Source organism: Vigna umbellata, chromosome 5 (genome assembly GCF_029865625.1).
Source record: "Vigna umbellata cultivar VRB3 chromosome 5, Vumbellata_1.0, whole genome shotgun sequence".
In the NCBI taxonomy this organism is placed as follows: Eukaryota; Viridiplantae; Streptophyta; class Magnoliopsida; order Fabales; family Fabaceae; genus Vigna; species Vigna umbellata.
Genome location: NC_142169.1, coordinates 41,783,908 through 41,801,853, shown reverse-complemented (window position 1 = coordinate 41,801,853; position 17,946 = coordinate 41,783,908). Strand labels below are relative to the sequence as shown.

The 17,946-nt window shown below is 35.8% G+C and overlaps 1 protein-coding gene across 8 annotated transcripts; it reads right to left on the bottom strand.

The window, feature by feature from the left end:
- Nucleotides 1–669: 669 nt before the first annotated feature.
- Nucleotides 670–17,551, bottom strand: LOC124821334 (pentatricopeptide repeat-containing protein At5g27110-like). Of its 8 annotated transcripts, none has more exons than XM_088116283.1 (3): nucleotides 17,244–17,551; nucleotides 15,254–15,369; nucleotides 670–6,993 (listed from the first exon to the last, which is right to left on the bottom strand). In XM_088116283.1, exon 3 carries the CDS (start codon nucleotides 2,732–2,734, stop codon nucleotides 968–970), a length of 1,767 nt encoding a protein of 588 aa, XP_087972409.1. In that variant the 5' UTR covers nucleotides 2,735–6,993; nucleotides 15,254–15,369; nucleotides 17,244–17,551; the 3' UTR covers nucleotides 670–967. The 8 variants fall into 8 exon arrangements, with proteins under 8 accessions (XP_087972409.1, XP_087972408.1, XP_087972403.1 ...); XM_088116282.1 differs by having other exon boundaries at nucleotides 15,254–15,366; XM_088116277.1 differs by lacking the exon at nucleotides 670–6,993 and adding an exon at nucleotides 16,125–16,187 and having other exon boundaries at nucleotides 11,660–15,366.
- Between the last annotated feature and the right edge of the window lie 395 nt (nucleotides 17,552–17,946).

Sequence of the window (17,946 nt, the reverse complement as noted above, 5' to 3'; positions counted from 1 at the left end):
TCAAGGCAAAGGTAGGAAATTTTCTTAAAATTTCTGAGCTTTTGAAATTGATATAGAAAGAGTAATGACACTTGATTTCAAAAACAACTCTATTTCTTGCCCTTTTAACGAAAATTTTTTTTTCTTTTTTTTTTCTTTTGAAAACTCCAACTTTTCATCTTCCTTTTTGCTTTTTTAATTGTTATTTTGTGGGTGAGGTACTCACCCACATACTTATTCCTCACTTTACTTCTACCAGAATCCATTACTCCTTCTTTTTTTTTTATTTGACAATGACTGAAAACAAGAAAAATAGGCTTAAGGCTCAAAGAGGGTTCCAATGGATTAATGTTAGGACAAGTTTATTTGGTCAAGTAGCTAAAACAAGAAATGCCTCAATCATATCAAATCATGCATATTCACCTCGGTTGCACAACATATAATCAAGCTAACTATTAGAGTATCAACAAAACATGGGCAAATCACAAAAAAAAAATAGGTATGGCACATGGTGGTCCATCCTTAACATTAAGTTCAAAACTCACATGGTTCAAATTTCTTTCACAAAAGATTTAATCAGAAAACTCACAAGTCAACTCAATCAGCAAATCATAAAAGCAATCCACTCATATCAACATGACTCATTTTTTTTTTTGAATTCATGATCATTCTAGTTACTGATTCAAACTCTCAAATCCAATGCAAATATTTATTAAAAACAAACAAAATAGACAAACAAAATAGGGACCAAAATTAATTGTTTCCCCACACCCCCACACTTAAACTATGCATTGTCCTCAATGTATGCCCTATATATAAAATGCAAAGAAAAAGTATGAGGGAACTTACCTCATTCATGGTGGAAGGAATGCTAGTAGGACTTCATTGGAAAAGTCATCCTGGATAGGAATGTTATCTTTTCCCTTTTCAATCCTACTAAGATGGTCAACTACTACATTATGTGACACACTTCTGTCTTGAATAGGAGTCAACTTGTCCTTCTCGTTCTTGACCATTGTGATTCCATATTTCTCGGGAACCACATGTATAGGGCCCACCCAAGTGCTACAGAATTTGAATATATAAGACTTGTTTGTAGCAACTTGGTGTCCTTTTTCTTTATAACCCCCATCAGTTGAGGATTCAGTCTTCCTTGAGGTTGTCTCACTGGTTTAGCATCCTCCTCCAAAAGTATTCTATGCATGCAAAAAGAAGGGCTAATACCAGGAATATCTGCTAAAGTCCAGCCTATTGCTCTCTTGTGGTCTCTGATAACTTGTAATAGTTGTTTTTTCTGCTCATCAATAAGCAATGCAGATATAATAACAGGGAGTTTCCCATCCCTCTCAAGATAAGCATATTTCAAATGGGATGGTAAAGGTTTCAACTCCAAAATGGGTGGCTGCACCACAGATGGCAAACTTTTATTGCCTAAGGTAATCTCAGCCACCTCAACATCACACTCGGACGCCACAGAGGTATCATCTATTAATATCGCGTCCTCAATATTACCTGCTTTACAGTTTCCTTTTTCGTCCAAAATTAGGCACGACATATTTGAAAAAGAAAAATTATTTACAACATCACTTGATAAATCAATACAAAACAAAAAATGATCTTTAATCTGGTGCTTCCCAGCTTCCAACACGTTGAACCGCACCTTCTCGTCTCCTATCACCATTGTCAATGATCCTGCATGCACATCTATCTTGGTTCGTGTGTTCATCATGAAAGGTCTTTCCAAGATAATAGTTGTTGGACTGATTCCTTCATCATCCTTCATGTCCAAGATATAGAAATCTGCAGGAAAAATTAACTTGTCTACTCGCACAAGGACGTCCTGAAGCACACCTGCAGGGTTAACTGTGCTACGGTTGGCCAGTTGAATGACCACACCAATAGTCTTAAGAGGTCCCAAAGATAGAGAAGTAAACACTGATAAAGGCATTACATTTATGGAAGCCCCTAAATCTAGCATGGCATTGTCAAACTTTGAATTTCCAATAACACATGGAACAGAAAACATACCTAGATCCTTGCATTTTCGCGGTATTTCAAAATGCTTCTTAATCAAGCTTGACATATTTCTTCCCAAATTCACAACCTCATTATCCCTAAAACGCCTTCTATTTGTGCAAATATCTTTCAAAAACTTGGCGTATTTAGGGATTTGTTTAACAGCATCTAGCAAGGGAATGTTGATCTCCACCTTTTTGAAAGTATTTAAGATATCTTGGTCTAATTCCTCCATTTTTTTGTTTTTCGGTTTCAACCGATTTGGATATGGAGGAGGTGGAGAATAAGATGAAGAAGAATTTTTAGAAGAAGAGTTAGAAGATACTAACCTGAATTTATCAGTGGTAGTCTCAGGTGATGGTTCACTTGGTCCTCCATTGTCATCAATTTGCGCTCCTTCTTTCTCCTTATCTTCATCCTCTTGGGCTCCTTCAGGGCCTTCTACTTGCTTACTCGTTCTCAAAGTAATAGCACTTACATTTTGCGGGTTGATCACTGTTTGTGCAGGTAGTTTATTTGACTCCTTAGCCTCTAATTTTTGCACCCTTTGAGTCAACTCTACAATTGATTTCTTGATTTCTGAATTTTGCTCAAGTATTGTTTTTATGAAATCTTGCATTGACATTTCAGGCTGAGATTGCTGCCTTTGTTGAGGTGGAACATAAGGTTGCATGTTCTGCTGATATCTATTGGAGGACGAATCATGATAATTCTGGTATGGTCTATTTCCTCCAATCATGTTTGCAGCAAAAGCTTGAGATGGGTTTTCCACAGTGGTTTCCACCAAGCTAGGACATTCATCAGTATAATGGTTAGTTGAAATGCAAATTCCACGCTTCTTAGCAATTTGTGGAATTGAGGTTTTAAACAAACTTGCAATCTCGTCGAGTTTGCTTTCTAGCTTATTCAATCTTTCATCTATCCTCTTTCCATCAACTGCACCATTATCAATTTCATGCACTCCTTTCAACAAAGTCACTGAATTTTCTCTTGTGTCATACTATTGATTGTCTACTGCCTTCCGTTCTATTAGATCTATACCATCTTCTGGTGACCTGTCTAAGAAAGATCCTCCGCTTGCAGCATCTGCCCATGACCTATCAGTAGGACTTAAGCCTTCATAAAAGCTTAGAATAAAATCTTCCATTTGGAGTTGAGGGCATGAAGAACATAGTTTCTTGAATCTTTCCCAATATTCACTAAGATTCTCTCTATCTCTCTGTCATATATTTTGAATTTCTTTGCGGATAGCTGATAATCTGGATGCAGGAAAATACTTCTCAAGAAAGAGTCTTTCAATAGTTTCCCAATTTGTAATCCGTGCAGAGAGATAATACCATCAATCTTGAACTGCGCCTTGAAGAGTAAAAGGAAAAGCTCTCATTTTAAGGCTCTCTATTATGATCCTGGGAGATCTAAAGTTTTCACACATGTGAAATTGTCTCAAGTGCTTGTGTGGATTCTCCCTTGATAACCCATTAAACTTTGGTAAGGCATTTAACAGGTCAGGTCTTAGCTCCCACTCCTCATTAGGATATTCAATGTTACTTCGGATAGCTATATTGTGGGAGGTGGTTAATTGTCTGATGGTTCTTTGTGCCATATTGTTTGGGTTAGGATCAGGTAAAGGATTGGATGGTATGTTTGTGATTGGAGATAATGAAGGTGGAATGACTTCAGATGTAGGAAGTGTTCCCTCAGTAAAACACCCAAATTTCAAACTTCTTCGCAGCTTACGTAAATTCCTTTCGACTTCCGGTTTAATTTGATAAAATTCTCCCGGGTTAGCTCTGGTCATGCACTACGCAATCTGCTTGAAGTTGTTTCTCTGTTACTTCTCTTTTTCTTTTGTTCTTGCTTTAGATAAAGATTTCAAATAAGAGATAAGAGAGACTTGTTGAGTCCACTCCCAGGAAAGAGAGGTGCGTCACAATGGACAACTTAAGTACCAAGTCTTTCCTAGCCAGAGTGTATTCAAACTAGTCTCAAGTATTTCTCAAAAGAAATTCTTAATAAAAACAAGAACAAAGATTTTTGCTAAAACAAGAATGACTAAAGACTACAAAATAACTCAAATTAAATTAAATGTAAGTGCGTAAAAAAAAATAAAGGTAAAAGAAATAAAACATAAAAAATAAAAAAAATAAAAAAAAAATAAAAATACAAATAAGAATCAAAATATTCAAAATACTAACTGTATTCCCCGACAACAGCGCCAAATTTGATACGCTGTCGTTGAGGCTATCAAATTAATACTACTTTTCAAGGCAACTTCAGTATTGCCAAGTAGCATTCGTAAGAGTCAGATATTCAAAAGCAATTCCGTGTTTGTTGGGAGACGACTCAGGGTTACTTTAGCCCTATCTACCTTCTTGAATACTACTTGGCAAAACTGAAGTTGCCTTGAAAAGTAGTATTAATTTGATAGCTTCAACGACAGCGTATCACTCACTATAGTGTTCAGTCTTTAACTGACATTCGTATTTCTTGATACTAAATCTAAATAATCTAAGTTCTCATAAACGCTTAGTTTATTCATGGGAATTCCTCTACGTATTATTCTTTGAATCTCTCGGAGTGACTATGTCCATTGGCTTCGGCCTGGAGCTTTGGTGCTGAGTATGGTCTTTTAGATGTTCGGTTAAAGCTCTTAAGAGTCAGTTCATCTAATTGACTCATTTTGTAAGTTACATTCATTCTATTAGTTGTTAGTGATATTAGATTATACTTGGTTTCTTTTTCAAACCGATAGTAAACCTCTGGGTCTAAATTCATTCTGGAACTGGAGACCTCTCAGTCTCGTTACAATTGTTCAGTCTCGTTCTGAGTCAGGGTTGAACGTTCGGTAAATTGTACCCGAACGGATCTTTGTGTGAAGTGTTTAAGTGAGATGATTATTAAAGAAAGATGAAGAAAATGAGATATGGAAAGGTTGTGAATTATGGACGAGCGTTCCGAGGAGGAACGACTCATGTATGAATATTGGAATTGTAAAGTATAACTGTGGACATGCTGAGCTGGCTGTTCATCCTGATGTTCCGTGGGTACTCGTCTTCACGTAGAGGAGGGTAGGTCATGTGTGGGAACGACAGGAGGTCCTAGTCCTTAGGGGTACTTTGGACAGATAGGACTAACCTCGGGTGGCAGCTGATGAGAGTATTCCAATTACTACATCACCCGGGTGCACGAACGCCTGTAGCTATGCAGATTCCATACAGTCCGAACGGTCGGTCTAGTAATAGGCTTTGTATGATACGTATGTTGAATTTACCTTGTGTGTTTGATTATTTGAAGTGTATGATTATGCATGAATTAAATTATATAAGCTTACCATGTGTTTCCTGTATTGTCTTGTTTTGTACGTCCGTCCTGTCGTTGCAATGATCATTCGTTGTGGATGTGAGCAAAAGGGGTCGAGCTGTTGGAAGATACGCTAGAAGAAGAAAATTTGGTTGAAGTTGAAGTTAAGGCCGAACAATAGGACGTTCGATCAGTAGTCTAGTTTTGTAGTGAGGTGGTTGTTCGATCACCTTCTCTTTTGATTTCATTTGATCGTTCGGTATAACTTTTCTAAACCGTTCGGTCAGTTTTGCTTATCCTGTACAGTTTTAGTTGTAACTCTTTTGTAAGGCCGTTCGGCCAAAACCGTACGTTTTCTTAGTGTAAGACTAAACTGAAATATTATTAAATGTAATTATTCTATCATATAGTTTATTGCTGTATTTTTGGGATGTTACAGAGAGAATTGGGAAGCTTTCATTAATGTTGCCGACCCTTTCATCTAGAGCATTTAAAATTGGGAAACTTGTCTTTTTCTTTTGTTACTTTTTATGAAAATAAATTGTGTATAAAATATTTGTATATAAGCTGAAATTTGATAATAATAAATTATAAAAAGTTGTTTGCATAATTTATGTTCTTCAACAAAACTCTCTTTTTAACTTCAGACATTGATTTCTTTTTCTTACATAAAAGTTTATATCGTTTTAGGTTCAATCACTTCTAATAAATGTATTTAAAAAATCATTTTGATTATAATTTACAATAACAACCAATCATTAAAATACCATAACTTTTACAAAAATCCAATCCCAGTTAGATTTTCTTTTTCTGATTTTGTGTACACATTCAGTAACTTTATAATTTACCTGCTCAATCAAAAGAAAATTTCAACTTTGCAAAAATATATACCATAAGACAGCAAATCAGTTAAGTTGGAGAAAGTGTGCTGCAGCAAATCAGATACTTAATGGTCTGTGCTGCAGCAAATCAGATACTTAATGGTCAGTGCTGCATGACATGAAACACTAGTCAGCAAGAGTTTCAAGATTGAACCACACCAAACTTTCACATTCAAGACTTCACCAGGCCAAAGTAATGAAAGGAGGTGAATGAAATTTACTGTAAAATCAGAAAGCTGACTATACAGTGGCCTAGATACACTTTAAAGATATGACTCATTCAGACAATAAAATTTTACTACACATACAATACTCTTTTTTCTATCTCTCTCCAATTAGCAGACAAATTTCTAACAATAGAACTCATAATACGAGAAATTGTGCTGCCCTTAGTTCTCTCTTTAACATACTTGATGTTGTTAGGTATATTCAGTACAACATGCTCCGTCTTTGAAATGGCCTTTGCAAATCCTTTGTTTTTTTTTCTAGTACTCCATTTATTGCAACTGCAAAACTTAACTTGAAGAATTACTTTTATAGTATATGCTTCAGATGAGTGGCTTCTTGATCAAGGATACCATGACCATTTGGAGAAGGAAGCTAATGCTCTTCCTGCTAAACTTAAATCTCCATGACAAAAGTTTGACTTTTGGCTATATGTTGTTCTATGGCAATAGTTGAGCCTGATGACTAAGATCCTTCATATATGTTTTTTATGGAAGAAGGTCCAAGATGATTTTGCTAACCACATTCAACATCTCTTTGATGAAACCTAGAGAGAGTCTCCCTCAAACAACAAGCCATGATATGGTCTAACCTGTAGTAAAAACACCCTGGTTCTGAGAAGTTTGCATTTAAATTTTAATTATGTATGTGACCATATTCTAGTTGGTGATCAAGTTCCTTGAATGAACAGCTAGTCACTAAACTTCTTTGTGTGCCTACCAAGGTTAAAGATGAAAATTTAGCTTTAGTGATTGAAACTTCAACAATAGTAATACCTCCTGCAAGAGGAGGTCAGAGTTACCAAAGAATGTTGGGTTAAACTTAAATTTTAGGAGTTTATTAGTAATTTTATTTGAGTCTTATTTTATTAGTTTGGATATAGTAATATTTAGTTTGATTTTGATAAAGATAAAATAAGGATTGGTAGTTTTGATTTTCCATTTATTTAGATGCAGTATTATTTTATTTGGTTGATATAAGATAGAGATAGATTAAGTAGTTGTTTTTATTTTGAGTCATTTTATTTGGCTTATATAAGATAGAGATAGATTAAGTAGTTGTTTTTATTGAGTCAGTTATATTTTGTTTTTAGTTTTTAGTTTTTATTTTTTATACTTGACCCAGGACCCTATTTGCACCTATTTTAAAGCTGCTAAGGTTCAATGATAATTATCACAGTGAATTGAAGAGTCTTATCATAGTGTGTGTCACGTTTATTTTCTACAAAGTGGTATTAGAGCTTTATGCTCAGAGTACCGAGAAGGGAAGAAAAGAGATAGGAGAGTCAAACATCGTGAGGGAAACAGTGAGTACTTGAATGTTTTGTGAGGAAGATGACAAAGGTTGTCAATGAAATGAGTGTCACAACTGACAAAAAAGACCAATTATGATAATTAGTGCCTACAGATGAAGGTGTTGTTGAGATCACAAGACATTTGGAATATGGTAGAAGACATGTACAATGAACCCGATGAGGATGAACAACAGACAAGGGACAGATGACCGTGTTGAAGAAAATACGTGCAAGAGATGGGTTAGCATTATATTTTCTCTACAACACAGGAGATGAGTCGAGATTCAAAAAAATAGCGAATGTTGCATCAACAAAGGAAGCTTGTTTTAGTTGAATTTGGTGAATAAGTGAAGAGAGGTTATACTTTATGAATTTGATCACTAATTCCCTCAATTTTGTAGGTTATTGGTATGATTGGAAGAGGAGCAAAAGTATCAAGGAGTTGGAACCCAAGAGGGACAGCATAAGCATTGGGAAAGAAGGCTGAAAGAAGGTTGAAGAAGGACCGTAGGACGCCTGGTTGCCCTTTTTAGGGGCCCTCAGCGTCACAAGTCTCCCAAGGGTACCTGGCTGCCCCCATTTGGAGCGCTGAGCGCCACTATCCTCGCAGTCACGCCTGGGTGCCCCTCCAGGGGCGCTGAGCGCAAACAAGTCACACCGTAGGACGCCAGGAAGCCCTTATTTAGGACGTTGACGGCCAGTCTCTTCGCAGTCACGCCTGGGCGCCCTTAGCTGGGACGCTGAGCGCCAGCAACATTGGCCCATAATCCAATTTGGTTCTATTTAAGGGTTTCTACACTCTAGGGTTCACATCTTTGGACGGCTGAAGCACAGAAAAGCTAATTTCGAAGGGAGGTTGGGCATGCGGGAGCTTTCCTTTTCACTTTCTAGGATTTTCATTCATTCATTCATTCCTCCATTGTAAGCCAAGGTTCTCCATGACAATGGAGAACTAAACTTATTTGTTGTTGGGGATGATGTAACCTCTAAACTTTCATGTATTTGAATGTGGTTTAAACATTTTATGCTTCTTTCATTGAATGTTAGTGATTTTCTCTTGTTCTTAATGCTTGTTTTGTTTTGGCCACTCATGACTTGATGTTTGATTTATTTGAGTATTGGAAAATATCTTATGACTCATGATCTAGAGGATTTCATCCAAAGGGAATATTGCCTCGAGATAGGGATAAGACGTTTGATTGTCTTAAGCTTCTTTTCTTAATGCAGAATTGATTGTTAGGGTTTTCAAGGGATTGTTGTCTAATAATCAAGACTAGGCTTTTTACGCGAGACATCGGATTCTAAGTAATTCAGAAAGTGACATTAACATTCCAATGAAGACAATGAATTCTAATATACATGAAAGTGAAGTAGGTGAAATCTAACCCCAACAACATCATCATCTCATATTATCAACTTCATCCATTCATTCTTGTGTTAAGCCTCAATTGATCAATTTGCATTCATATTTACTTTTGTTGTATTTGCATATAAACACCAACAAAATATTTTTTAAGTCTTTATTAATTAAGGTATTACACAATTGTGAAGTAAACATGAGTCTCTTGGGAAACGATACTTGGTCTTACTAATTTTATATTACTTGATAAAATTTGGTACATTTGCTAATGTGTTAACACGGTCGAGGACAAGGGAAAAGCCAAGGAGATCAATTCGAAGCGGAGTCTTTTAAGTGTGGCAAGCATGACCACTATGCAAACGAGTGTAGATCGAGGAAGTGCTACAACTATGGTAAGCCCGATCACATTGCTAAATTCTATCGAATTGAGAAGAAAAGTGAGAGAAACCTTCTTTCAGAAGAAGATGAAAAAGTAATGGGGATTTTGTTGTTTTCAGAAAACTTTGAGTAGTGCAAGAGGAGACCAAGAACCTTGATGCCGAGTAAATTCAGACTGAGTTGTTTGAGGTCGAACAGGAGGAGACTAGGTATTTAGAGCCGAGAAATAGAAAACCGGGTTGTCAAGAGCCAAGAGGTGAAGGTCGATCAGTTAAGCGCCGAGTTGTTAAAGAACTTAGCAATGCTAATGAAGTGCTCGGAAATGGAGGAGAGCTCATTCCCAACAATGGATGAAGTGAGCTCGGTAAATGGTGCGACAAACGTAGAGAAGAAAAACTTGGACAAGAAACTCAAACGAAAAGATGAAGACATTCAGCAGATAGGGAGGCTTCTGGATGAAGCTAATGAGATTATGAATACATAGAGGGTTGAGGTTGAACAGATGCAGAAGGCGGTGAAAGACAAAAAGGATGAAGCATCTAGTGTTCTTGAACCAAACAAAAACAGGAAAGAAGATGAAGATGTTGAAAAGAACCCAGGTATGAGAATCTCAGATGTTGAGATAGCAAAAAATCTTATGAGTAAAATTTCGAACAAGGTGAAGAAGTCGGACAATGTTGCTGAAAGGTCGGTCAAGATGGTTGAGAAGTCGCCTAAAGAACAAGTTCGTCAAAACATTAAAGACTTCAGTTAAGGTGAAAGACAACACTGCCAACAGGAAAAAAATGAAGAATCCAATTTCTTAATCGAAGAAGCAAACCTAATGTGGGATGATGCACCTGGAAAACCGAGGTGCAAAGATGAAGGATGGAAAATTTAAGTTTACAAGGGAGTTTTGTTGGGTTAAACTTATATTTTAGGGGTTTATTAGTAATTTTGTTTGAGTCTTATTTTATTAGTTTAGTCTAGTAATATTTAGTTTGATTTTGATAGAGATAAAATAAGGATTGATAGTTTTGATTTTCCATTTATTTAGGTACATTATTATTTTATTTAGTTGATATAAGATAGAGATAGATTAAGTAGTTGTTTTTAGTTTGAGTCAGTTATATTTTGTTTTTAGTTTTTATTCTTTGTACTTGGCCCAAAGTCCTATTAGCACCTATTTAAAAGTTATCAAGATTCAATAAAAATTACCAGAGTGAATTGAAAAGTCCTATCATAGTGTGTATCACGTATATTTTCTACAGAGAGGACATAATGGCCAAAGTGGACTCTTCAATGTATATACTGCAAGAGAATAAGTCATACCCAGAAAAGTTGTTAATCCTTGCATGGTTTTCTTGACAAGAAAGATGTGCCTAATCGAGAACTGAATCCAAAATCAGAACTCACATTACTACCCGCCCATGTGCATTAAACCTGCAAATCAGCATATCCTGAACCCATATTCAAGAACATACCAAGCAACAATCATTAAATCAAGTTGCTGATCCTGAACAATTCAAAGTAGAGAAAATTTGGAGATTAGATTCAACATCGGTAGCAACATCACCATCTCCCAAAGGAGTTCTTCTCTTTCATATTCCAATTGCTCAGATCTGCCCATGGAAATTGCTGCTAGTTCATTTACCAGCAGTGGTGGCCTCAAATTGAAGGTTGGAACGTTCCCCATTCGCCTCTCAACATGCAATCATATCATCTCATAACCCTTTCACTCTTCTATTGCTTTGACTTAGTGACAATTTCGTTCCAAGACTACAAAATCCCATCTTCCTACTCTTTCTTTTTTATCCTCAAATCCCTAGTATCACTAGCAATTTTTAAACTTTTAAAAATTTTATTCAGGAACCAAATAACTAATTTTGCAATAACATGGATTATTAAGTAACAGTAATAATCTCAATCAAACATTAATTCATAAATGTATCTAGCGGCTAAAACCTTATAAATTTCATTCAGGGACCAAATAGATTTCATTCAATCACTGCTTAAAAGCTCACTTAGACACACCAAATTTATATAACACAATACCAAAGTTAGTTTGACAATGTTTATGATAACAAAGTGGGGGAAAATTAAAAACAAGCACCCATTTAATTATTACCCATCTTTTACATAACATTAGGAAACAACCATCAAATGGGCAGGAAAAAAAGGTTGAAAAGGTTGACACATGATAGTTACAGGGGAGATTGATTACAACTGTAAACAAAATGGTATAGATAAAGTAAACAGTAAGAATAGATAAGCCACAAATTTAATTGCCCTACGTAAGAATACAATGCTCTTGTGCTAACTAGCAAATCTATCAGCTCTAAAGCTCAACTTTGTTAGTTATTTGACCTCTAAAAGAGAGAAGATCTCATTCTTTGTGAGCATACACTTTAAATAGAAAAAAATTAGATGAGCATTTGAATAAAGTACATTTTCTTCCATGTATTATGAAAGGTAGCCTCTTTAATCCAGCTAGCAATCCAGCAAAGCAAAGGCGAATTTATTTTTGTGCTATTTTTGGTCCTTTTCTGGATTATGTAAAGGCCAGTTACTCACACAAAGAATCATTGTCTTAGGATTGCCATCCCCTGCAGCTTCCAAGCTAATTGTAAAACTAGCAAAGTCTCAGTGTTTCAACATCAAAATGATATATAAATGGTTTAGACTCATCATCCATGTGACCAGTGAGATATGAAAGGCATTTATTAACAGATTCTAGATGCAAGTGTGAATTGTCTTCAACAAAAAAAGGCAGGATCTTTTGGTTAATCTCAATCCAACTACACCCTGGATTCTTCTTTAACCTAAGCTCCTTCATCTTTGATCTCACCTTCCGTACCTCATCCCATTTATGTGCAGAAGCATACATATTTGACAAGAGAATGTAGGCTGATGAATCATCAGGATCCTTATCGATAAGAATTCTAGCAATTTCAACTCCTAGATCAATATTTTTGTGCAAACGGCATGCAGAAACTAATGCGCTTAGCAACCTAACATCATCCCTGATTTCAGGGTTTCTATGTAGAATCTCGTATGCTTCATGCAATCTTCCAGCACGTCCAAGAAGATCAATCAAGCATGAATAATGTTCAACTCCAGGTTTAATGCCATAAACATTCATCATTTGATTGAAGTAATGGCATCCCTCATCAATCAACCCAGCATGGTCACAAGCGGATAATATAGCAAGAAAAGAAACCCTATCAGGTTTTACGTTGGATTGCAGCATTTCAGTAAAAAGCTCCAAAGCTTCATAGGCCTGACCATGGGACCCATAAGCAGTAATCATTGAAGTCCAGAGCACAAGATCTCTTTCTGGCAAACAGTTGAAAACACTGAATGCTTCATCTACTGCGCCACACTTTGCATACATATCCAGGAGAGCTCCCATAACCACTTCATTGTTGTCCAATTTTTTCTCCATGATCAGATTATGAATCTCTTTACCTTTGTCTAGTGCTGCTAGTTGAGAACAAGCTGCTAAAACACTGGTACAAGTAATAGCATCTGGCTCAACATAAGATTTTCTCATTTCACTAAACAGGGCAAGGGCTTCAAATAGTTTCCCTTCAGTCACATATCCAGAAATCATGATATTCCAATAAACTACCTTGGACTTTGGTATTGATTTAAAGATGTTTTCCGCTAACCCTACCCTTCCACATTTGAAGTATAGATCCATAAGTGAACCAATAATAAAAACATCAGGTTGTATTCTGTTTCGTATTATATATCCATGTACAAACTTTCCCTCTAGTAGTCGAGCAGATTGTGAACAAACCATCATTAAACTACATAAAGTAGTCAAAGATGGCTTGACTCCTTCGTTGTACATCCTCTTGAAAAGGCGAATGCATGATATGCTGTCACCTCTCAAACCATATCCACTAATCAAGGAATTCCAAGCAACAACAGTCTTTTTAGGCATCTGCTCAAAAACCTCTAGAGCCTTTTCAAGGTGACCACATCTTCCATACATGTTAACAAGAGCAGAGGTAATGAAACTGTCCAGCAGAGACCCACTATTAACCAACTCCTTGTGAATTTCCATTCCCCTGTTCAAATCCAAAAGTCTGGCACACGAGGAAATAGCAGTTGTTATTGTAACTGAATCAGGTTCAAATTCAAATTTCCTCATCATGCTAAAATACCGTAGGGCTTCTTTGAAGTTTCCACTTTGGTAATAACAAGAAATTACGGTATTCCAGCATGCCACGTCCTTCTCAGGCATTTCCTTGAACAGCCAAATGGCTTTCTCAAATGCATTGCATTTTGCATACATACCCACAAGAGAGCTTCCAACAACAATGTCCATCATTAAACCAGTTTTTATCAAGCATGTATGGATCATTTTTCCCAACAGAAACCTACACAACCCCCCACAAGCCTTAATAACACTAGGGTAAGTATAACTATCAGGTTTCAGGTAAGGGTAATGTAACAACTTCTCAAAAAGCTCTAGGGCTTCCACATACATGTAATTCTTAGTGTAACCAGCTATCAGGCCATTCCACAAGGATATCTCACATGGGTTTTTCATTGTATCAAGAACGCACTTTGCATGATCATACAAATGGAAAGAAAGATATAAGTTAATCAGATTCTTGCATAAATATATATCATTTTGCAATCCCAATGTTACAGCTTTCTGATGAATGAGCTTGCCTTGCTTCAGTGACTTCGAATTCTTACAAGTTCTCAAAAGGGATAGTAGTTTTCTAGTTTCCATTCAGCAATTACCAAGAGAGAGACTACACAAAAACCATAATCATCAATCTAAAGCATGGCAACAAATCAGATAATAACAACAGCACAAATACAAAAGGGTGGCAGAATCAATAGCGGAGAGCACACTAGCTTATAAATAGCTGAAGGCGCAAAAGATGAGGTGGAATATAGGCAAAGTCATGAAGGTACAAAAACTGCTAAAAGCTTGAACCTTTTGATTAAAGTCATTTTCATTCATTGTAACTGAAAAAGGGTTCAGCCCCACTTTTCCAGATTTGGGATTCAGTTAGAAATATACAAGTTTTTGAGTTGGAGATTTAGAAACTGGTTGTGAAAGCAAAATTGTGAAATGCTGGATTTGGTTTCTGCTGCAATTTTTCCTCGGTGCTTTAAATGTGTTATTATAACAATTCTAGTCATTGGCGTCAACATCGGTTCGGCCTTGAGTGATGGTAAAATTCAATGCCGTTTTCAAAGATTTTTTTACAGGAAGGTTTAATTCCTCTAAAGTGAGAAGTTGAGATTACATTATAAATTTTGCTGGAGATCCCAAATCAATTAAAGAAATGGCTAAATAATAGTATATAAATGAAGGCATATACCACCTTATTAAGCCAGCTCTACATGGTTGACTTAGCACCTTCTAAGTGGATACCATAGCCAATCCTTGAAAGGTTTGTGGACCCTATTTATGTTGCTATCGGACCCTATTGAACTATCCACAAATATCTAATCCTGAACCATCCACAAATATCTAGTCTTCACATAATCTTAAATGGTATTCTGATTCAAAAAAAGCAATGAATTTGGATAAATATTAAAGTAAAATGAACTTGTCATTACCGTAATAAGGTCACTTTGATAAGAAATTTGTGAGAGAAAACTGGACGTGCATTGTGGAGCACATTCTTCTGGAAGCAAATCAAATTGGTTGCCAAGCAAAATTAAGTGTAACAAAGCACAATGTGTTTTGTTTGGTGGTTTTTCGTTTGTCTCTTACTGAATTATATACAAGATTAGAAACAGATATTTAGGGCTGTCTAGTTTTGTTCTTTTAATGATTACTTGTGAGGAAAGGAAACGAGGACCAACCTGGATGGTGACCATTGGTTTTATGGCGTCACAGTGGTGGCTGGTGACGGGTGCTCCACGATGGTGGCTGGAGACAGTGGTGCAGTTACAACTGCTATGGCGTTGTATTTGAACTACTTAAAACAACCATCAACTTCTCAATTACATTCCAATATTTTTAAATGCACAATAATTATACTATCTCTACATCACAAGCTATCAATTTATCTCCACCAGCCTCATTGATTCATATCATAAAAAATCATATACAAATCTGGAATTAATTAAGCAAAATTATAATATCTATAACCTTCATACATCTTCAAACATAATCAACCAAGTTCATTATCAATATGTAAATGTCAATGTTCGAACAGTTTTATTTAGTATCCATAGCACTCATTCAACTATATATTTATTATTACCAAAATGGCTAACAGATTAAAAAAAGCTAAATCAATGTTACACTTATTCTCCCATCATATAAACACACCTAACAACAACTTATAATTAACAAACTCAAACAGATTCAGTATTATAGTATCAAGTGATTTCATATCATTTACAAGTTTAACCACCCAGCTACACTAGACCAAATTTGCATTATAACAGCTTTATTTATCCAACCATTTTCTCAGACTTAAAATTACCTAATAAGTAATTTGTGTAAGCTACAAATCATTAAAGATGTGTTTTTAAAATCTGAACAATGGATAATAGCAAATATACCCCTTTACCCTTATCTCATGCCACTTAAAACCCATATGACTTCAACAGTTATTATGCATCCTAACACATAACAATGAATGACATAACCTGCAATTCCAGCATATACAGATCGAATACATCCAGATGTATATAACAGCCCATATCATTATAAGATTGATCATACCCCTTCAACACTCCACTCTGACATAACCAACCAATCCATAGACAATGTATAAATCATACCATCCTGCAATTATTTTTCAGCAAGGACAACAAGGCATATTATACCAAAATTATAGTAGCAACCAAAGCATTTTATGCAGTTTCTTTACAGCCATTAAGCAAGTATACCAAACCAAATGATAGTCACGTCACAAGCACTCCACAAACAGAAACACATATCTTCTATATTATTCATTGCAGCTTCATAATTAAAACTAGGCAACAAGACTCTTATGTCAAACAAGAGGTTCACATTGAGCATAAGGTCACTCTATGTTGTCATATTTTTATTCTACCATATGACGCAACATGTATACTACTTAAAACAGCCTTAAGGTCATTATCTAGAACGAATCATTAATATACTTTCAATCAGTCATGCAATTCAGTTTCTATTGTCCATTATTCATCAATGTCCTTCTAGTTCATACCACCCTCATTGCCAAGTCTATACATGCTAATGTAAAACAAGTTTTATGTTTACTCATTACTAACATTTCCCCTACGAAACCGCAACAACGTATACTTTTTAATAATCCCAAACATTCAAATGAAAGAATGTACAGATAGGCAAAAAGAAATTAATCAAACAAACACAAATTCAACTCCTTAAACAAAAGCCTTACAACATGAAACACCACTTTTCACGCCAACAGATAACAAGGCATTGAAACCAGTTTCAATTCAGTGAACTGAGAACAAAAGTACCAACTTTGCTGTCACCTGTACACACAATCCAATTTCAATCCAGAAATACAACAATTTTATAATTAGGTGTATCATTGTATTTCAACCAAGTTCCCATTTTAGACATGGACGCAGTCCAATTACCATAGCCAATGATCAGACGTATGAAAACACGAGATAATGAACATCATAACATATCACCGAGACATGGCATGCTTCAAATTTACTTTATGAAGTCTCTTAATGGAATTATCTCATTAAAATAGCATCTACGTAGTATCACAATGTTCATACCGATAACAGAGCTCATGCCGACCAACATAAACATGGATGGCACCCAATTTATCAATTATCATAAACAACATCAATCATACAGGAAATTAACTTCCCATACCTTGATACGAAGTCCTCACGGCTATCTCTCAACTCACCAATTCGTGCAATAAATCTACCCTTGGCAGCCTCCAATCCTCATTGCTCACGGTTCTAGGGTTTGGTCCGAAAAAGAGGAAAAACAAAATTGAAGAAGAAGAAGAAGAACTGGCATAAAAAGGGGTTTTGGTTCTAAAGAGAAAAAGAGAGAAAAATAATTGAAGAAGAAGAAGAACGAGGTTGGGTGAGTTTCGCTCCCTCTGGTCTTCTCTCTTGTTTCTCGAAAACGCTCTCCCCCTCCCCTGCTAACAGCAGCCCTCTTTATTTCTATTTTTATTTTTAATGCCATCCAAAAAAAAATCTGGGACAAAATATCCAGAAATAATTTTGTTCTCATCAGGCTCGTAGGTGCGTCCAACAAGATAAATACACAATCAACATATTTATTTCTAGGCCAAGCTTAATTAGCTAACACATTAATCATATAATAAATATATAAAGAATATAAATTCACACATTTCCAATTTTAACTTAACTATTTATTATTTTATTTATTTTTCACCACCTTTAACATATTCACGAGACATATACTCATCATACTAAACTCTGGCCAATTTAAACCTCATGATACTTTTATTAATTTAAAATAAATCATACAAAGCCTTCCAAATTTTCATGAATATCAATAATCAAGTCTAAGACATGATACTAAAATTAAACCTTAT